The following is a 22,170-nucleotide window of genomic DNA, read 5'->3' on the forward strand; positions in this document are numbered from 1 at the left end:
AGAACCAAAGTGGTAATGATCTATGGATTGCTATTTGAGTCGCTTGCAAATTGGCATAGGGTTGAGAGGATAAGACAGTTGAATGCGTGGCTCAAAGACTGGAGTGGAAGAAGTAGCTTAGAATTTGTGGGACATTAGCACCAGTATTGGGAAAGAAGGGAACTGTTCCGATGGGATGGGCTCCAGTTGAACCCGGCTGGAACCAGACTCCTGACAAACCGTATAACTAGGGCTGTAGAGTTTAAAATAAAATAGGGGGGGGGGGGGGGTCGTCATCAAATTGGAAGTATAAGGGTGGAGTTAAAGGGAAAGAGTGCAGGAAATGTTACAGAAGTCTCCCAAATTAATGGGGTCGAATGTTCAAGAAGGGGCAAGAGAGTAAGGTCGGGTAAAATTGGGACTGGTGTGCGAAGGGAGATGAATACCGAATTAATGGTGTTGTATTTGAATGCGTGTAGTATAAGAAATAAAGTGGATGAGCTTATAGCACAGTTAGAGATTGGTAGGTATGATGTTGTGGGAATTACAGAGACGTGGCTGCAAGAGGATCGGAGCTGGGAGCCAAATATTCGCGGACCCGGTGGGCCGAAGGGCCTGTTTCCGCGCTGGAACTCTAAACTAAACATGTCTTTTTATCTCAAAGAACATTGTTTATTTTTTAATTGTTGAAATGTCATCAACCTGGAATGTTGCGGTCTGATCTGAAGATTTCCAGATTGTTGTTTTCCATTTCCCCTCTGTCGTTATAACTCTGACAACATGTTCTGGTTTCTTTAATTTTCAGTTGGTATGAAATTAACATAGCAAAGATTAGTGGAAAGAAGAGGGGAATTAAAAAGACAATACGGGGAGAAATGATGAAATACGAAGGTAAGCTGGCCAATAATATAAAAGAGGATAACAAGAGTTTCTTCAGTTATATAAAGAACAAGAAAGAGGCAAGAGTGGATGTTGGACCGCTGGAGAATGATGCAGAATTGATAATGGGGAATAAAGAAAACGCAGAGGAGTTGAATAACTTTTTTGCAGCAGTCTTCACAGTGGAAGACACCAGCAACGTGCCTGAAATTCAAGAGTCAGGGGGTGGAAGTTAGTGGAATGGCTATTACTCGGGAGAAGGTGCTTGGGAAGCTGAAAGGGCTGAAGGTGGATAAGTCACCTGGGTCAGATGGACTACACCCTAGGGTTCTGAAAGAGGTGGATTTAGAGATTGTGATACTTCAGGAATCACTAGTCAGCAGCAGTCCCAGATGATTGGAAAATTGCTAATATTACCCTGCTGCATAAAATTGAGCAAGGCAGAATAATGGGAACTATAGTCTGACTTCAGTGGTTGGTATGATTTTAGAGTGCATTATAAAGGATGAGCTCACAGAGTACTTATAAGTTCACAATAAAATAGTCCGAAGTCAACATGGCTTTGTGAAGAAGAGGTCTTGCTTGACAAATTTGCTGGAATTCTTTGAAGTAAATAGATGTTGTTTACAGATTTTCAGAAAGCATTTGATAAGGTGCTACACGTTAGGCTGCTTAGGAAGATGAGAGCCCACGGTATCAAAGGGCAGATACTTGCATAAATAGCAGTTTGGCTGGGTGGCAGAAGACAGAATGGCAATAAGGGGGGCTTTTTCTGGGTGGCTGCCAGTCGCTAATGGAGTTCCGCAAGGGTTGGTGCTGGGGCCGCTACTCTTCACATTGTGTATTAATGGTTTGGACGAGGGGATTGAAGGCTTGTGGCAAAGTTTGCGGATGATACGGAAATAGGTGGAGGGGCAGGTAGTGTAGAGAAAGCAGGGTCTCTGCAGAAGGACTTGGACAGGTTGGGAGAATAGGCAGAGAAGTGGCAGATGGAATATTGTGCAGCAAAGTGTGGAGTCATGCATTTACGTAATAGGAATAAAGGCGTAGACTATTTTCTTAATGGGGTGAGAATCTAGAAATTGGAGGTGCAAAGGGACTTGGGAATGCTGGTGCAGTATTCCCAAAAAGTTAATCTGCAAGTCAAATCGGTAGTAAAGAAAGCAAACTCAATGCTAGCATTTATTTCAGGAGAGCTTGTATACAAAAACAGGAATGTAATGTTGAGGCTCTATAAGGCCTCATAGAATATTGTGAGCAATTTTGGGCACCATATCTAAGGAAGGATGTGTTGACTCTGGAAAAGGTCCAGAGGAGGTTTACCAAAATGATCCCAGGAATGAGTAGGTTAACCTATAATGAGCGTTTGTCTGCACTGGGCCTGTACTCGCTGGAGTTTAGAAGAATGAGGGGGGACCTCATTGAAACATACAGAATGGTGTGAAAGGTTTGGATAGAGTGGATGTTGAGAGCATGTTTCCACTAGTGGGAGAGTCTAGGACTAGAGGCCATAGCCTCAGAATTAAAGGACGTTCTTTTAGGAAGGAGATGAGGAGAAATTTCTTTAGTCAGAGGGTGGTGAATCTGTGGAATTCTTTGCCGCAGAAGGTTGTGGAGGCCAAGTCAGTGGATATTTTTATGGCAGAGATAGATTCTTGATTAGTACAGGTGTCAGAGGTCATGGGGAGCAGTGGTTAGGAGGGAGAGATAGACCAGCCATGATTAAATGGCGGAGTAGACTTGAGGGCCGAATGGCCTAATTCTACTCCCATTCCTTATAATATTCTTATATCAAGTTTAAAAGAATAAACTGCTTAAATTCAGTAAACCTTTATTTAAGGTTGATGACCCCATTCAACTGAATGGGACAATTGTTCACTATGCCTAAAAGACTGGATTCAAGTGAATCTAACCCCTCTGCTCGGGACATTGCAGAACCTTCCTGGACTCAATAGTACCAGCTGTTAATGCAATCTGGCCTGATCTTTTAGTAGCTGTTAATTGCTAATTTTTAAGTGGATTTTACACAATCAACAAAATAGTTCATCTAATCTAGAAAGTTATTTTTAGACCCAACAATAATCCCTCTTGAATAACAGAATAAATAGTGCATTCTTACCACTAGAAAAGAAGCAGAGACGTATAAACACAGCCATCACATAGCATATTATGAAAACGCTGCTCAGTATGCCGTGGGCCTGCAGTAATAGTGAAGTTGCAATTCCAAATGTTGTGAAATCTGCAAAATCATCTAATTTGGCCCCTGTAATAAAATAAAAACAGAACTAAATCATGTGTTGTGTTCAATGACAGATAGAGACAGATTTATTATGATGTTTGTCTCAGATTGTCAGATCTATAATTATTGAAGATTTACACTTTTAGCCATTGTCTGGGGATAGAAAAAAGTTAAGGGGCTGTCCCACTGCGGCGACCTAATCCGCGAGTTCAGAAGAATTTAGGAGTTTGAAAAAGCGTCATGTTGAAGAGGAGGAGATTCACTGTGATGGATGTTTAGGTAAATTGTGTTGGTGTGCGTCTTGGTTCCTTTGTTGTTGTATGACTGCAGAAACCAAATTTCGTTTGAACTTCATTCAGATTATCCACGACTACCTTCGACTACCCTCGATTACCTACGAATAACATGCTGACCTACTACAACCTACTCCGACTAAACCTACGAGTAAAAAAAAAAAATCAATTTTTTCCATGGCGACCTTCTCCATGAGCCTGGTGTGATGTTGCCTGTCTGGTTGTCCACTCGGTCACCCTCCACTATGGCTGCTGCTGCTGCTGCAGCACGTCTGGTGCGAATCACGTTGTGGAGGACACATGCTGCGTAGACAATTGTCTCCACATTCCTGGGCTCCTGCTCCATCGTAGTCAGCAAGCATCTGAATCTGCTGGCGAGGATGCCGAAGGCGTTTTCCACGACCCTCCTAGCCCTGGACAGCCTGGTACTTGAAGGTCCTCTCCTCCCTTGACATCTGCCAGTGAGGGTATGGCTTCATCATCCATGACCTGAGTGGGAAGCATCATCAGCAACCAGTGTGCAATGGATGTCAGGGTTATCTTCTCGTGGCAAAGGGCCTGGATCAGGAAAGCCTGTGTTTCCTTCTTCCAGTACTTGCCCAAGGGAGGCCTCTCTCCAGATCCTACCATCTGCGACACCCACATCCACAAACAGGAAGTTGTAGTTCGCATCCACCTCAGCTAAGAGTATGATGGAATGGAACTTCTTGTAGTTGAAATACTTTGAACCTCCCTTGGGTGGACACCTGATGGTCACATGCTTGCCGTCAACTGCCCCACATGTGTGCTGTAAGTTCCATCTGGTATCAAAGCCCTGCGCCACTCTCTTCCACTCATCTGGTGTTCTAGGGTAGTCCATGACTTCATCTTCATAAGCACTGATGATGTCCTCACAGGTCTCTCGGACAGCCTTGCTGATGGTTTTGTGGGCCACAAGAAAGCTGTAGGAGAGGCTCTTGCAGGAGTCTCCTGATGCCAGCTAGCAGAGGGTGATGGCTAGGCGCACACTTGGTTCCAGTGGCTTCCTTATGAAGGTCTCCTTTTTCTCAAGGAGAAGGCCTACCTGTGTCTTCAGCTCCTGAAACGGCTCAGGGGGGAGCCCAGTGAAGTTTATGAAAGCAGCCTCATCTTCTTGCTGGAGCACAGTCAACAGGCTTTCATACTGGCCCAACCTGGGTCTGCTCAGGGACAAGGGCTTCAACCAGACCTCTTCCCCATTCTTCTTGCCCTTCCGTCTTTCTGATCCATAAGCATGAGGGCTGCTGCAAGCAGCAGGGTTTTTTCTTCTTGTGAGAGCAATGCCCTCTGATGTTGCTCCATGGCAGTCATGCCACAGAATGATTGGAAAACCCCACCCTACAACCCATATACTAGGAAATTTTTTACTTCGGAGTCACATGAGTGACTACGTGAAGAACCCGCCAGGACGCATGCGTGTCATATCGCTTCACGCATTGCGAAACGACAGGCGGGGTGGAACGACGTTCCCCCGCAGCGGTAAATTTGAAACCGTGACCGACAGGTTAATGAATTACTCTGCGGTCATTTTTTGTTTCCCGCACTGTTTTTTACAGGGGGATACTGGACAAAAATAGAGTCCACAAGGGCTGCGTCTAAAGCTGGCTGGGGAGGACCACGAAGTTGCGGGCAGCCAGCAGCAGCTGAAGGCACCAGCATCACCATGAATGGGATCAGCTGTGCCCGACTTAGCACCCGCGCCGGTCAGATCAACACCATGGCCGGGCGGGTACGCTACACAGATCAGAGCCGTTGACTCTGACAAGTTGAAACGGCAAGCGGGGGGAGCATTCCCCTGCAGCGGCAAGTTTTTAAAACGAAGACCGACAAGTAAGGGAATTACTGCGGTCATGTTTGTTTCCCGTGTCTGTTTCGTACAGGGGGAAAATATGGACAAGAGTCCACAAGGGCTGCACTGGCTGGGGAAACCGCGGAATTGCGGGCAGCCAGCAGCAGCTAAAGGAACCAGCATCACCGTGAGTGGGATCAGCTGTGCCCGACTTGGCACCCGCATGGCCAGATCAACACCACGGCCGGGCGGGAAGACTACACAGACAGAGCCGTTGACTCTGACAAGTCAAAATGGCAGGCGGGGGGGGGGGGGGGGGGGGGGGGGGGGGGAGTATTCCCCTGCAGTGGCAAGTTTTTTAAAACCAAGACCGACAGGTAAGGGAATTACTGCGGTCATGCTTTGTTTCCCGTGCTGTTTTTCACAGGGGGAAACTATGGACAGGAGTCCACAAGGGCTGCACTGGCTGGGAAGAACTACGGAGTTGCGGACAGCCAGCAGTGGCTGACGGCACCAGATCACCGTTAGTGGGATCAGCTGTGCCCGACTTGGCTGACAAGTCGGACTGCAAAGAAATGCCACGGGGACCAGCGTTACTGGGGCCAAATGGAGCGGCTTGTGGAGCACATGCTCCACTGTGACAGACTCTGGGAGATGGAGTCTAGTCACTGGGTATATAATACACCCATGGCAGCACCTTATCAGGGCTGCACAGTGCATCTCCCTCGACAGAGGGGAGTACTGGGAGCCAATTCTGGGCTGGCTCTGAAGAGGGGTTTTGCTGAAGAAAAAAATCAGTGTGCAGGGGGTGCAAGAACAAGGAAACCTCCTGGAAAAGTCCAAGTTTGTACATCTAAAAACAACTACAGGAACATGGCTGCAATAGACACTACTGCCAAATATTTGGCACCGGAAAATGGGTATCCCTCAAAATTTCCCACGGTGAACAGTTACATCTGAAAACACATTGGAACGGGAGTCAGAAGGCAGGATGTTTAGCTAAGACGCTGTGGCATTATTCTGCAATACGGAGTATGAGATTAATAGTCTCAGGAGAACGCCATCCGCCCAGCTTTAAACCCTAAGTTTGCAGAGCTGTGCAGACCTGGAGGGATTAAATCACCAATATTACTACTTGGGGGCAACCTGTCAAAACAGGTAAAAGAGCTCAATAAGGAGGCCAATACTCTGGGGCTCATAAAGGCGGCAACAGGCAGGATCTCCTACACACGACAACAGCACCTCCACGCACCCACCAGCAGGAAGACCCACAGAAGCTGGTGAAAGCTCAAAGGCCGGGCTACAGGACATTTAGGCCTGGCCCAGACCGGCCTTCGTGGAAGACGTGCAACCCCAAATCCCAAATCCAAAACCCGACGCCACAACCTCTACGGCGACTGCAGGGAAGAAAACAAACTTTCCACTGGTCACCATGGAGGTAGGGGAGTCTGGTCTCGTCCAAAAAACAGGAAGTGTAAATAACACAAATTGGTGTGTAGATTACATTTTCTTGGGAGGCATGGAGTGCAATAACTACTAACACTTATTTTCTACCTAGTATTCAGGGATATACAATTGAATTTGTGCACAAAATTTCCCGGTTCAGCATGTACCGAACTGAACGTTCGTGCCTTCACGATAAGAAAAACTGGAAGCGCATGCTGAACTGGAGAGGCTAGATGCTAGGGAATCATGGGGAAATCCCAACACGACTCTTTGGAATTCGTGTCAATATCTTTACGAAAAACAAAAGGATGTGGTTACCAATCATTCAGGTCTGACAAAACTGAATACATTGTGCAGTAAATTCATTCGAAATTGGAAACCTTTTGTTACTGCCAAACAATTGATTCCATAGGCTATTTTATGGATTGCATCCATTAAAAGATGCTTACTATACGGTGCCTATGCGGAAGGATTATAGACGTTATTAATTCTAAGCTAACACCTTCCACCACTAAGGACTACTTGGGGTTCACCTTTGACTTAGTCTACATGTGGGTAACTTATCAAAGGAAGGTACAGACTTAACTGAGGCCAACAACCTCATTGACATCAGTAAACCACCAATTCGACTGGTAGCAAGGGTAATTGGCAATACTGTAGCCTTTCCAGCCACACTGTTTGACCTTTGTATTACCAATAATTACAAGGACAAAGGTATAAGCACTTAAAATCAATACTGGTCATGTGTAGAGACCAATGAGGCTACCAATCTAAGCAATCACGGAATTACAATGATAGGGGAAATATTGGGCATTGTTCAAACCCTATCATTGTCAGCAACCATTCAGTGGTGCTACAAACTGATGCCAGTGTTCATGGTTGGCGTGTTACTAACCCCATCTCTAGTTGTGGATATAGATGGGATGCACAAGAAGCATCATTGCTTCAGATACATGTCATAAACTACTTGGAAATGTTGGGTGCGTTCTATGGACTAAAATCATACTGTTCAGAAATGCATCACCTGCATGTTAGACTACAGATTGATAACACCACCATGGTGACATATACTAACTACATGGCTGGAATCAAATCGGTATCATGTGATAATCCGGCTAACACAATTTGGCAATGGTGTATTCAGAAAAACATTTGAATATCAGCTAGTTACCTACCAGGTAACCTCAAATTTAGTGGCAGACACCAGGTGACGCAAATTCAATGACAAACATCGAATGGATGTTGGACCGCAAAGTGTTTGCTGATATTGTAGCATGATATGAAACACCAGAGATTGATCTATTGCATCTCGGCTTAATCACCAGTTGCCTATCTGTGTTTCTTGGGAATCAGACTGGGGCATCAGCGATGGATGCCTTCTCGCTGCATTGGGGGGGGGGGGGATTGTTCTTTCTATGCATTCCCTCCTTTCTGCCTCATCAGTCGGGTATTACGCAAAATACAACTAAACATGGCTCTCCGTTCCGAAATAACCAGATTGTTGGTTCATCCAGTAACGGGCGGGAAAATCATCCCTACCATAATAGGACAAATGTGTTCGTCAGCAGAATCTTAAGTAACCATTTCCGGACCTGGGAATAACGAACCAAACAATGAACATATACAGCGGCTCACAGGCAGTCCACGAAGAAACTATATCGGGTCCACATCAGGAAGTGAGAAATATTGTTCTAGGAACATCACTACTGTACGACGAACATAACTCTGTTCTGAAATTCCTGGCTAGCCTCCACTATGATGAGGGGCTCAGTTTAGTGCCACAAACTGCGCCAGAAGTGCCTTTTCAGTGTTCTGGGGCAAGGATCAGAGCGTCATTCTGTCGGGTCTCACCCCCTGGTGACTAAACTCATGAGGGGAATTTTTAATATTATCCCCAAGGACTAGTATTCCCTTATATGGTATACGAGTATAGTCCAACATTACTGAGGAATTGGGCACCAGCTACAGCTCTGTCCCTGCATAGACTTGCACATGACATGGTCATGCTTATGGCATTGGTCTCAGCACACAGAATTCAGTCTTTACATAAATCAAGGCTGGATAGTAGCACCTCTTCTACGAGTAAAATAACTTTTTACATCCACGAATGAGTTTAACAGAACAGACCGGGAACGTCAGGCCTCATATAGAGATCAGTGCATACCCAATAGATGATTGCCTATGCATTATGAGACATTTGTTCTTATACATAGAGAACTCTAAACAGCACAGAGGCACTGAGATGGCTGAAACAGGTTTACGGCTGCTGGGGTGGATACTAACATATTCAATCTCATACCACCAGGGCTGTAGTTACATCGCAGCAAGGAATTGGACATACCAATGGACCAAATCCTGGGGACAGCAAGATGGTCATAAGAGAAACCAGTGGTAAACCTGTGACATTGCAGAATCAAAATTAGATCTGAATCATGATTACCCCATAAGACAGGGGCTATAATTGTTGTTAATAGTTCATCATGGAATTTAAATGTCGGATTGTTGGATGAACTTAGAGCCTGGATTGACACCTGGAAGTATGATGTTGTGGCGATCAGTGAAACATGGTTGCAGGAGGGCTGTGATTGGAAACTAAATATTCCAGGATTTCATTGCTTCAGGTGTGATAGAATTGGGGGGGCAAGAGGTGGAGGTGTTGCATTGCTTATCAGGGAAGATATTACAGCAGTGCTTTGGCAGGATAGATTAGAGGGCTCGTCTAGGGAGGCTATTTGGGTGGAACTGAGAAATGGGAAAGGGGTAGCAACACTTATAGGGGTGTATTATAGACCGCCAAATGGGGAGCGAGAATTGGAAGAGCAAATATGTAAGGAGATTGCAGATATTAGTAGTAAGCACAAGGTAGTGATTGTGGGAGATTTCAATTTTCCACACATAGACTGGGAAACACATTCTGTAAATGGGCTGGATGGGTTGGAGTTTGTAAAATGTGTGCAGGATAGTTTTTTGCAACAATACATAGAAGTACCTACTAGAGAAGGGGCGGTTCTGGACCTCCTGTTAGGAAATGAGATGGGTCAGGTGGCAGAGGTATGCGTTGGGGAACAGTTCGGGTCCAGTGATCACAATACCATTAGTTTCAATATAATTATGGAGAGGGACAAAACTGGACCTAGGGTTGAGATTTTTGATTGGAGAAAGGCTAACTTTGAGGAGATGCGAAAGGATTTAAAAGGAGTAAATTGGGACAGTTTGTTTTATGGGAAAGATGTGGAAGAGAAATGGAGTACATTTAAAGGTGAAATTTTAAGAGTACAGAATCTTTATGTCCCTGTTCGGTTGAAAGGAAATCGTAAAAATTGTAAAGAGCCATGGTTTTCAAGGGAAATTGGACACTTGGTTCGGAAAAAGAGGGAGATCTACAATAGTTATAGGCAGCATGGAGTAAATGAGGTGCTTGAGGAGTATAAAGAATGTAAAAAGAATCTTAAGAAAGAAATTAGAAAAGCTAAAAGAAGATATGAGGTTGCTTTGGCAAGTAAGGTAAAAGTAAATCCGAAGGGTTTCTACCGCTATATTAATAGCAAAAGGATAACGAGGGATAAAATTGGTCCATTAGAGTCAGAGTGGCCAACTATCTGCAGAGCCAAAAGAGATGGGGGAGATATTGAACAGTTTCTTTTCTTCGGTATTCACCAAGGAGAAGGATATTGAATTATGTGAGGTAAGGGAAACAAGTAGAGTAGCTATGGAAACTATGAGGATCAAAGAAGAGGAAGTACTGACACTTTTGAGAAATATAAAAGTGGATAAGTCTCCAGGTCCGGACAGGATATTCCCTCGGACATTGAGGGAAGTTAGTGTAGAAATAGCAGGGGCTATGGCAGAAATATTTCAAATGTCATTAGAAACGGGAATAGTGCCGGAGGATTGGCGTACTGCGCATGTTGTTCCATTGTTTAAAAAGGGGTCCAAGAGTAAACCTAGCAATTATAGACCTGTTAGTTTGACGTCAGTGGTGGGCAAATTAATGGAAAGAATACTTAGAGATAATATATATAAGCATCTGGATAAACAGGGTCTGATTAGGAACAGTCAACATGGATTTGTGCCTGGAAGGTCATGTTTAACTAATCTTCTTGAATTTTTTGAAGATGTTACTCGGGAAATTGATGAGGGTAAAGCAGTGGATGTTGTGTATATGGACTTCAGTAAGGCCTTTGACAAGGTTCCTCATGGAAGGTTGGTTAAGAAGGTTCAATGGTTGGGTATTAATGGTGGAGTAGCAAGATGGATTCAACAGTGGCTGAATGGGAGATGCCAGAGAGTAATGGTGGATGGTTGTTTGTCAGGTTGGAGGCCAGTGACGAGTGGGGTGCCACAGGGATCTGTGTTGGGTCCACTGTTGTTTGTCATGTACATCAATGATCTGGACGATGGTGTGGTAAATTGGATTAGTAAGTATGCAGATGATACTAAGATAGGTGGGGTTGCGGGTAATGAAGTAGAGTTTCAAAGTCTACAGAGAGATTTATGCCAGTTGGAAGAGTGGGCTGAAAGATGGCAGATGGAGTTTAATGCTGATAAGTGTGAGGTGCTACATCTTGGCAGGACAAATCAAAATAGGACGTACATGGTAAATGGTAGGGAATTGAAGAATGTAGGTGAACAGAGGGATCTGGGAATAACTGTGCACAGTTCCATGAAAGTGGAATCTCATGTAGATAGGGTGGTAAAGAAAGCTTTTGGTGTGCTGGCCTTTATAAATCAGAGCATTGAGTATAGAAGTTGGGATGTAATGTTAAAATTGTACAAGGCATTGGTGAGGCCAATTCTGGAGTATGGTGTACAATTTTGGTCGCCTAATTATAGGAAGGATGTCAACAAAATAGAGAGAGTACAGAGGAGATTTACTAGAATGTTGCCTGGGTTTCAGCAACTAAGTTACAGAGAAAGGTTGAACAAGTTAGGGCTTTATTCTTTGGAGCGCAGAAGGTTAAGGGGGGACTTGATAGAGGTTTTTTAAATGATGAGAGGGATAGACAGAGTTGACGTGGAAAAGCTTTTCCCACTGAGAGTAGGGAAGATTCAAACAAGGGGACATGACTTGAGAATTAAGGGACTGAAGTTTAGGGGTAACATGAGGGGGAACTTCTTTACTCAGAGAGTGGTAGCTGTGTGGAATGAGCTTCCAGTGAAGGTGGTGGAGGCAGGTTCGTTTTTATCATTTAAAAATAAATTGGATAGTTATATGGATGGGAAAGGAATGGAGGGTTATGGTCTGAGCGCAGGCATATGGGACTAGGGGAGATTATGTGTTCGGCACGGACTAGAGGGGTCGAGATGGCCTGTTTCCGTGCTGTAATTGTTATATGGTTATATGGTTATTCATGTTTGAATACGTTAACACTATTTCCTCCCTTAGTCAATTAAGGCAGTTGTGAGGCATGGACTTGTTTCCACGGCATGAAATCACAGAGCTTTGAAATCTTCACGTAGTCACTCACGTGACTCCGAAGTAAAATAGTAAGATTAAACGAGAACTTGCCAGTTTGAAGTTTGATCGTTATTTTATGAGGAGTAACGTTGAGGGATTACATGCCCTCCGCTCCCACCCTCGATCATAAAGTTCAACTGGTATCCTTTTTTCTCTAATCTTACTATGTTCAGGTCATTACTGTTATCTGTGATTTCACACCGCTGCTTTGAAGAATGACACGCATGCGTCCTGGCGGGTTCTTCACGTAATCCCTCAACGTTACTCCTCATAAAATAACGATCAAACTTCAAACTGGTAAGTTCTCGTTTAATCTTACTATTAATCATTCCATTGCTTTGGAGGTCAAAATGAGGTTAATTGCCTTCAGTTGACGTCGGTTGTCACAGATGTGGTCGTAGATGGACGTCCTAAATCGCGATTATTAGGTCTCGGTTGTTGGGAGCTTGCCATAGCTTGACATCGACTAGGTTGTAGTAGCTTGCCGTAGACATTGTCGTGGGGGGGGGGGGGGGTCCAGTCGACAATTTTTCGGCGATCTGCCAAGATTATGACAGTTGGCGGCAGTTGCCTAAAAAAAAAAATTGCTAAGTATGACAGGCCCATAACTGTAACGGTACATGATAATTTGCCATGTACCGGGACTTGCTATTCTCATTAACAACAAATGGTGCAACCGTGATCACATCACAGTTAAGGAGTGTGTGTGTAGCCTGGACATTGAACTGATGGCTGCAGGTCTCCGTCCATAATATATGCCCAGGGAATTCTCACACGCCATTGTGGTGGTTGTTTACATTCCTCTGTCCGCGCGCGAGTAACATCATCCGCACAGTCACCACGAGACTCCGGACACAACACCAGAGTGCTTTCATCGCAATCTGGGGGTTTTCAACCACATGACTTTGGACGTTACCCTGCCCACTTTCACTGTTTGTTGACTGTCCTACCAGGGATATGAAAAAAATGGCCTGTTGTATGCCAGCGTCAAAGAGGCTTACAGTTCCATAGCCCTTCCGCCACTGGGAAGATCTGACCACAACCTGGTTCACCTTCTACCCATGTATAGGCCAATGGTCCAGAGGCTGCCTGTGGCCACAAGGTCAGTGAGGAGGTGGCCACAGAAGGCATGTGACGCTCTACAGGACTCTGTAGTCCCCATGGAGAGGACATTGATGGACTCATGGACTGTGTTCCCAGTTACATAAATTTCTGTGTGGATGACGTGTCCCTGAGGAGACTGCACACTGTATCCCCAACAAGCCCTTCTCAACCAGAAGAAAAGGGCCTTCAGGAATGGTGACAGGGAGGAGGTGAAACAGGTACAGAAAGATCTGAAGGTGAGACAGGACGAGGACAACTACAGGAGGAAGATGGAGCTGAAACTTGAGCATGAGTGATGTGTGGAGAAGTATAAGAGCATTACAGGCTACAATATGACCAGTGACCTGGGGAGGGAAAGCGATCAGGACTGGGCCTACGAGCTAAACCTGTTTTTTTCACAGATTTGATGGAGGGGCCTCTGCCCACCCTCTCCCCTGCTCCCCGAGACTCTCCTCCTCAATCCCCCTAGTCCACTTCCCCTGCCCTTTCTTTGTCGCACCTGACCATGTGCAGGTGAGGAAAGAGCCGAGCAGACTCCACCCAGGCTAAGTCACGGGTCGTGATTGTGTCAGCCCTAGGGTACTCAAGGCATATGCCAGCCAGTTGTGCGGAGTACTGGAGCCTGGAGAGGGTTCATGTGATGTGAAAGACATCCTACTTGGTTCCTGTACCATAGAGGACAAGTCCCAGCTCCTCCAATTACTACAGACTGGTGATGCTGACCTCACACATCATGAAGTCCCTGGAGAGGCTGGTGCTCACTCACCAGCGCCCCTGGTTAAACCCTATCTGGACCTCCTGCAGTTCGCCTACCAAACAAAGGTAGGGGTTGAGGACGCCATCATCCACTTGCTCCACCAGTTCCTATGCTCACCTGGATAAGCCAGGAAGCACTGTGAGTCATGTGTTTTGATTTCCCCAGTGCTTTTAACACCATTTGGCCAGCACTACTAGGGAGCAAACCGTCAAAGATCTGGGTGGATGCTCCATTGGTGTCCAGGATCACCAACTACCTGACTGGACAACCACAGTGTGTGAGGCTACAGAACTATTTATCAGACATGGTAGTGAGCAACACAGGGGCCGTTCTTCACTCCCTTCCTGTTCACCATCTACACCTCGGACTTCAGATACAACTCGGACTCCGGCCACCTGCAGAAGTTTTCAGATGGCTCTGCAATTGTGGAGTGCAACAGTGAGGGGAGGAAAGCTGAACACAGAGGTGTTGTCAACGAGTTTATTGAGTGGTGTGGGCTGAATCACCTGCAGCTCAACACCGACAAGACGAGAGTTAGTGGTGGATTTAAGGACGAGAGGAACACCCCTGTCTCCATCAAGGGTGTGGATGCACAGTTTACCAAGGAGTACAAGTACCTTGGAGTTTACCTGGACAGTAAACTGGACTGGTCCAGGACCGCTGAGGCACTGTATAAGAAGGGACAGAGCCGTCTGTACTTTCTGAGGGGGCTCCGCTCTTTTGACGTTTGCAGTAAGATGCTGCAGATGTTCTACCAATCGGTAAGATGCTTCTCAAACTGCAGAGCATCTTGAACAACACAGCTCACCCCCTCCATGACACTCTGGTCAACCTGAGGAGCTCCTTCAGCAACATACTGCTTCCACCAAGATGCAGCACAGAATGCCACAGGGGATCATTTTTCCCTGTGGCTATCAAACTGTACAACTCCTCGCCCTCTGTTGTAGGGTAGACTGACTCCATTCGACCGTATCGTATTTACAGCAAAACTCCAATAATCTGGCAAGCCAGAGGTTTAGTAGTTCTAGACTGTGAAGTTTTCAAACGTTTTGATGTTACCAACACATTTTTTTATTTTTTTTTTAAACAATGTCACATAGTATTATAAATTCTCCAGTGAATCAAGTATCAGGACAGCATTGGAACTGAGGCTTGGTGAATCTCGGGTAACTGCGGGCACCTGCGAGTCTGAGCAGGGGAAACATTATTTGGTAAGCCAGTTGCTGAACAATCAGAATTTCTGAATGGTTAGATAATGGATTATCAGAGTTTCACTCATTGGATGCCAAAATTTGTTGATTGCATCAGAATATAGCATGGGCTGTAACATTGTAGTTTCAATATACGTAACTAGGTAGAATATTATTTGTTTCAGCAGATTATTGATGAACACAAAACACAAAACTGTTTGAGGTAAATTAATATATGCCTCTAACATTGTCTCAATAAATAATTACTCAGTATTATTTGGATAGCTGTAATTGAAAGGACTAAATGCCTACTGAAATCTGAACTTACCAAGAGCAGAACAAGCATTAAGTTGTCGAGCAACAGCTCCATCAGCCAGATCAAGAAGAAACCCAAAAAGGATTAGCCAACAAGCGTATAAATGCTGCCTACAGAATAATAATGGAATCTTTTTAATTCAGTATTTATGTTAATGAATACTATAGATAACATCATTGACCATAGTTAGCATCATGTTTAAGACTTTAAAAAGTTTTCATTGTTGTACTATTATTATAATTTGCTTGTATTGTCACTGTTGTTTTCACATCCTTTTATCAATAACAATAGTCTTTCAGAAACAACAGTTATAATACAATTCTTAACATTTAACTAGTGCTTTGCAAGTCATGAAAAGACCCATTAAATCAATGTTCTAACCAATTTATTCCCAACTGATCTAGATCTTGATATAAACTTAGATATCCTTTTTCACTTGGATATCCTTTTCACCCCAGTCATTTCCTCTTCTCCACTCTCCCGTCACACAGAGGATACAAAAACTGGAAAGCAAGTACCACCAGACTCGGGAACATCTTCCCGTGTTGTCAAGCATCGTAAAATGTTCCAACCTACCTTCATTGTGGACGCTGGACTTTCTCTGTGAATGTTACAATGCTGTAAAACTATATACTACACCTTGGTATTTCTCTCCTTACACTACCTGTTCTACTTGTGCATAGCTTGATTAAACTCATGCATACTATTATCTGATTTATTTGGGTAGCATGCAAATGAAAGCCTCGTGCTGTACCTTGTTACAAGCGAGAATAATAAACCAATATCAAAATCTCAGTTCCACCTGGATGGGCTGCTGGATCCATGGATGGAAGTGAAAGAAGTGTTGGAACAGGTGCTACAATGCAGGGAAAGGTGCCCTGGGAGGGAGCGGAGTGGATGGGAAGGGACGAGCAAAACAAGGAGTTGCAGAGGGAGTGGTTCTGCAGAAAGAGGTGGGGAAGGAAAAATATGATTGATGGAGGAATCACATTGTAGGTGGTGGAAATGTCAGAAAATTATACAGTGCCCTCCATAATGTTTGGGACAAAGACCCATCATTTATTAATTTGCCTCTGTACTCCACAATTTGAGATTTGTAATAGAATAAAAATCACATGTGGTTAAAGTGCACATTGTCAGATTTTATTAAAGGCTAATGTTATACATTTTGGTTTCACCAAGTAGAAATTACAGCTGTGTTTATACATAGTCCCCCCCATTTCAGGGCACGATAATGTTTGGGACACATGGCTTCACAGGCGTTTGTAATTACTCAAGCATGTTTAATAGTAAGATTAAACGAGAACTTACCAGTTTGAAGTTTGATCTGTATTTTATGAGGAGTTACGATGAGGGATTACGTGAAGAAGCCCGCTAGGACGCATGCGTGTCATTCTTCAAAGCAGCGGTGTGAATTCACAGATAACTGTAATGACTAAACATAGTAAGATTAGAGAAGAGGTACCAGTTAAGTATATGATCAGGGTGGGAGCGGAGGGCACGTAATCCCTCATCGTAACTCCTCATAAAATACAGATCAAACTTCAAACTGGTAAGTTCTCGTTTAATCTTACTATTTTACTTCGGAGTCACGCGAGTGACTACGTGAAGATTTCAAAGCTCTGTGATTTCATGCCGTGGAAACGAGTCCGTGCACACGTCTGCCTTGACTGTGGGAGGAATAGTGTTAACATAATTTGCACATGATTCGTTATTGAAATCATAAAATTTATTAACACAAATTATAACCCCATTTATGGGTTTTTAATTAATTTACAGAATTTAAATTTTTTTCTGCAAATGTTCCAGTTTTCATCACTGGTTTATTGTAAAATAACTGGAAAGTTCTTTCCCCTGACCATCCTGCTGCTTCGAGGACTTGGTCCATGGGCACATCCAGTTGTACTGCTGCCGATGTAGCTGCAGCCCTGGTGGAATGAGATTTAAACACGTTAGTATCCACCCCAGCCTGCGTCAGTACCTGTTTCAGCCATCTCGAGATCGTCTGGACCGTCACTTTTTTGTAACGTTTCTTATGGCTGATCAGCAGTCCCTTCTCATTGCCTCTTAGGATTTTTGTTTTCTCCATGTATAGTGATAGATGTTTAACTATACAGAGGCGGTCATCTGCAGGGTATGACCTAAATTGGATATTGAGGCCTGCTGATCCCTGTCTGTTCTGTTTTACTAGTTCGTAAATATGGAACGTAATATCGTCAGGTGAGGTCATGTTGTCCAGTCTGAGTTTGTGCAGTGACTGAACCCTTTGTGCCGTGACCAATGCCATTAACATGACTGTTTTTAACGTTAGCCTGCGTAGGGACAGGGTAGATGCTGGTGACCAGTTCCTGAGTGCTTTCAGGTCAATGCTTACATCCCATATGTGGGAGTACCTGGTTTTTGGGGAGTTTGTGTTAAATATTCCCCTCATGAGCTTGGTTACCAGAGGGCGAGTCCCTACCTTGTAACGCTCTGTCCCTTGCCATAGGTATGTCGACAGGGCACTTCTGGCGCTGTTGATGGCACTGTAGCTGAGCCCCTCATCATAGTGGAGGCCTGCCAGATATTCCAGAACAGATGGGATGTTGATATTTCTGTTGGTGATTTTGTTCTTATGACAGTACGTTTCCCACTTTCTGATGTAGACCAGATATTGTTTCTTGGTTGATTCTCTTTGGGCCGCCGAGATGATGTTTGCTGTTCGGTCCGTGAGTCCCAGTTGTAGAAGTGGTGTCTTTAAACTCTACAAATTAACAGGTTCAAGCTTTTATGGCTTGGATGGCTATCCCCTGTCACGGGATGTAGTAGTAGATCTGGTCTGTGTGGGATAGTAATACATGGTTCTAATACCATGTTTTGCACCACTGGGAACCATGGTTGTGTAGGCCAATCGGGTACTACCAAAATACCAGACGCAGAGTCTTGTTGTATTTTCCTTAATACCCGACTGATGAGGCAGAAGGGAGGGAAGGCGTAAATAAACAATTTTCCCCAATGCAGCGAAAATGCATCTGTTGCCGCTGCCCCAGGGTCTGGTTCCCATGAAACAGTTAGATATCTGGTTGTTTAGTCTGGATGCGAAAAGATCGATATCCGGTGTTCCATATTTTGCTGTAATATCAGCAAACACCGTTTTGTTTAACATCCATTCGGTGTTTTCATTAAATTTGCGTGACCTGGTGTCTGCCACAAAATTTAGTCTCCCTGGTAGGTAAGTGGCTGATATCCAAATATTTCTCTGGATGCACCATTGCCAAATTGAATTAGCGAGATTGTCACATGATATCGATTTGTTGCCGCCCATGTGATTGATGTATGCTACCACAGTGGTATTGTCTATTTGTAATCTAACATGCTGGTGGTGTGATCCAGTACAATATGACTTAAGGCCATGAAATGCACCCAACATTTCCAAGTAATTTATACCCAGTGTGAGTAAGAAGGATGCCTCCTGCGCTGTCCATCTACCTCCACAGCTGGTGATGGTATTGGTGGCTCCCCACCCTAGTGCACTGGCATCAGTTTGTAGTACCATCGAAGGGTTACTGACAATGATTGGGTTGGAACAAAGCCAGATGTTATCTATCCACCATTTTAGTTCCGTTTTGGCTTGGATTGGTAGTCTCATAGGTCTGTCAAAGTGACATGCATTAATTTTTAGAGCTTGAATTTTGGCTCTCTGTAAGTTTTGGTAGTGTAGGGGTCCAAATTGTATGACTGGGAAAGCAGCCACCATTTTACCAATTACTTTAGCTACCAATCTGATGGATGGGTTTCTGATGTCAATGAGGTTGCTGCAAACCTCTATTATTTCTCTGGCCTTTTCCTTAGGCAGTGTCACCGTCATGTGAACTGAATCAATGGTGAATCCTAAGTAGTCCATAGTAGTGGACGGTGTTAGTTTAGATTTAACTGGATGGATGATAAATCCCAGTTTTTCAAACAACTGTTTTGTGGCTGTTACAGTTAGTATGGCCAATTCCAAAGTTATGCCCACAATGAGTATGTCATCTAAATATGCCATAATCATGTGTTTGCGTTTCCGTAGAAACGCTAGGGCTGGTTTCAAGATTTTTGTGAACAGCCTGGGGGCTGATGTTAGCCCATTTGGCAGTGCTTTATATTGCCAGCGTTGTCCCATCCAGTTGAATTTTAAGTAACATCTGTGGTCACCTCGTATGGGTACTGAATAGTAAGCATCTTTTAAATCGATGCTAGCCATGAAGTACCCTTTGGAAATTAGTTGTTTAGCAGTAACAAAGGTTTCCATTTTTAAGTGAATATATTGTACAAATGTATTCAATTTTGTCAGATCTATGATGATGCGACAACCACCATCTTTTTTGGTTTTGGTAAATATATTGGACACGAATTCTAATGGTTCGTGTCGCGTTTGCTCAATTACACCTTTTATGTAAAGCCGCTCCAGTTCAGCTTGTGCTTCTGTTTTTTCCTTATCAGAGAGCACAAACTCTCGGTTTGGTTTATGTTGAACTGGAGGGCTGTTTTCGTGTATAAACTCTATGGTATATCCCTGGATACTGCTTACGACGTAAGTATCGGTTGTTAGCATGCTCCATGCATTCAAAAACCAGTATAGTCTTCCCCCAACCTCCATGCTTCCCATATTATTTGGGGAACCAGATCCACCTACCTCCATTGTTACCAGTGGCAGGACTACTTCTTCCTGAAGTTCTTCCGTTGCTGTTGTGCTGGTGCTTGGTTTTTCGGGTTGGTTGCTGGTGTTGTTGGGGTTCCCCGCATTTTCCAGGAAGGCCGGCCTGGGCCATGCCCTATAAAATACTCATGTTTGGAGTGCCGTGCCCTCGAGCTTTCACCAGTTCCGCTGGTGGGTGCGTAGGGGTGCTGTCGTAGGCTGTGGTCGGTTTTTGCAGAGTGGGTTGTTCCTTTTATTAACCCCAAAGTTTTTGCTTCTTCGTCTAGCTCCTTTACCTGCTTCGATAAGTTGCCTCCGAACAGGAGAATGGATGGTTTGGTGGCTCCAGGTTTACACAGTCCCACGAATTTAGGATTAAGTGTCGGCTGTATGGCACTTTTTCTGATGCTGTTTAATTCGTGCTGGGTGTTGCAGAACATGCCAGCGCGTCCTGTTGATCTTGGGACATAACCCTGTCGTCCACAGTGCGGGCAAATGCCGTTATTCCTGCAGTCAGCAATTTTAGGACTTTTTGAAGTTTCACGTCCATACTTCTGACCCCTGGTCCGATGTGTTTCCAGATGCAGCTGTTGATGATTGGGACGTTTAGGGAAATGCAGTTGCCTGGTGCCATATGTCTTCCTGTCGTATCCACTACAGCCTGTTCTTGTAACTGGTTCAGTGACATATAGTCAATACTGGCAGCAAGCTTTGGCTCCAGATTTGCCCCAGTTTGTTCTGGCTGTATGAAATTTGCCACCATATCCAGCAAGTTTTCTCTTTCTTGCACCCCATGCACACTTGTATGTTCTTCCGCGGACCCCTCTTCCAGGTCAGCCCAGAACTGACCCGAAGTGCTCCCCTCCGATAAGGTGGAGACACTATGCAGCCCTTGGAAAGGTACTGCTGTGGGTTTGATATAGGGCCCACAGTGGCCTGACTCCAAATCCCGGAGCCGGTCACGCTGGAGCAGATGCTCCAAACACCGTTCCATACGGGTCCAGCGTTCTCGGTCGCTGGCCTCCCGCGGTGTATCAGAGTCGGACTCCTCCGAGTCCACGACTGTTTGTTTTGTGTTTTGCCTTGCCGCCTGGCCGCGTTGATTTGGCCGGCGCGGCGGCTACACAGGGCACAGCTGATCCCACTACGGGTGATCTCACTGCCGACGGCTGCTCTTGCTGGCTGTCCGCTGCTCCGCGGTCCTCCCTGACCAGTTTCGTCGCAGCCCTCATTGTCTTTTTCCCTTTCTCCATTCTCCGTCTGTAGTGGGCAAAAAGGCAAAAAGACCGCAGAGCAAAAACCTTACCTGCAATAGCGGCTTTTTAAATTGCCGCCGCGGGGGAACGTCCTTCCACCGCGTCTGACGTTTCGCAATGCGTGTAGCGCAATGACACGCATGCGTCCTAGCGGGCTTCTTCACGTAGTCACTCACGTGACTCCGAAGTACAATTGCCTCCTTAATGTAGGTATAACAGAGCTCTCAGCACCTTATCTTTCCTCCAGTCTTTCCATCACCTTTGGAAACTTTTATAGCTGTTTATCAACATGAGGACCAAAGTTGTGCCAGTGAAAGTCAAATAAGCCATCATGAGAATGAGAAACAAGAATAAAGCCCTTGTCCCACTTTCACGACCTAATTGGCGACCTCTGCCGAGTTTGCCCTCGACACGTACTCGCAGCATGGTCGCCACGAGGACGTAGGAGGTCTTCGTAACTCCTCATGCTCGTGAGTGGTCTCCGAGTACTCGTGGCCTCAAGTAGGTCGCAGCATTTTTTCCAGCCTGATAAAAAATGTCCACGAGTAACAAAAAAACGTCGGCATGGAAAGAATTCATACTTATTACTCGTAGGCAGGTCGTAGTAGGTCGTGATGGTAGTCGTAGATAGTCGTAGGTCGGCAAATGGCCCGAGAAAAAAAAAGCAAACATGACATCATTTTATCATGTGATCATTTTCCAATCGTAGCTAGTCGTAGTTGGTCTTAGGTGTGGAAGACTGAGGTCGAGGGGAGTCGGAGGTCATAGACATAGTCGTGGGAGGTCGTA

At 44.9% G+C, this 22,170-nt stretch overlaps 1 protein-coding gene across 21 annotated transcripts in view; it reads right to left on the reverse strand.

The window, feature by feature from the left end:
- Positions 1 to 22,170, reverse strand: part of tmem269 (transmembrane protein 269) — a 68,823-nt gene that overhangs the window by 14,096 nt on the left and 32,557 nt on the right. For all 21 annotated transcript variants that reach the window (XR_004416529.1, XM_033047983.1, XM_033047977.1 and 18 more), the window contains 2 exons: positions 15,481 to 15,578; positions 2,978 to 3,121 (listed from right to left, as the gene is read on the reverse strand). Coding sequence is in view for 20 of the 21 variants with exons in the window: in XM_033047983.1 (XP_032903874.1) it covers positions 2,978 to 3,121; positions 15,481 to 15,578 (242 nt within the window). In the remaining variant the exon portion in view is untranslated. The remainder of the gene's footprint in view (positions 1 to 2,977; positions 3,122 to 15,480; positions 15,579 to 22,170) is intronic.

The sequence above is a fragment of the Amblyraja radiata genome, chromosome 31, assembly GCF_010909765.2.
Source record: "Amblyraja radiata isolate CabotCenter1 chromosome 31, sAmbRad1.1.pri, whole genome shotgun sequence".
Classification (NCBI taxonomy): Eukaryota; Metazoa; Chordata; class Chondrichthyes; order Rajiformes; family Rajidae; genus Amblyraja; species Amblyraja radiata.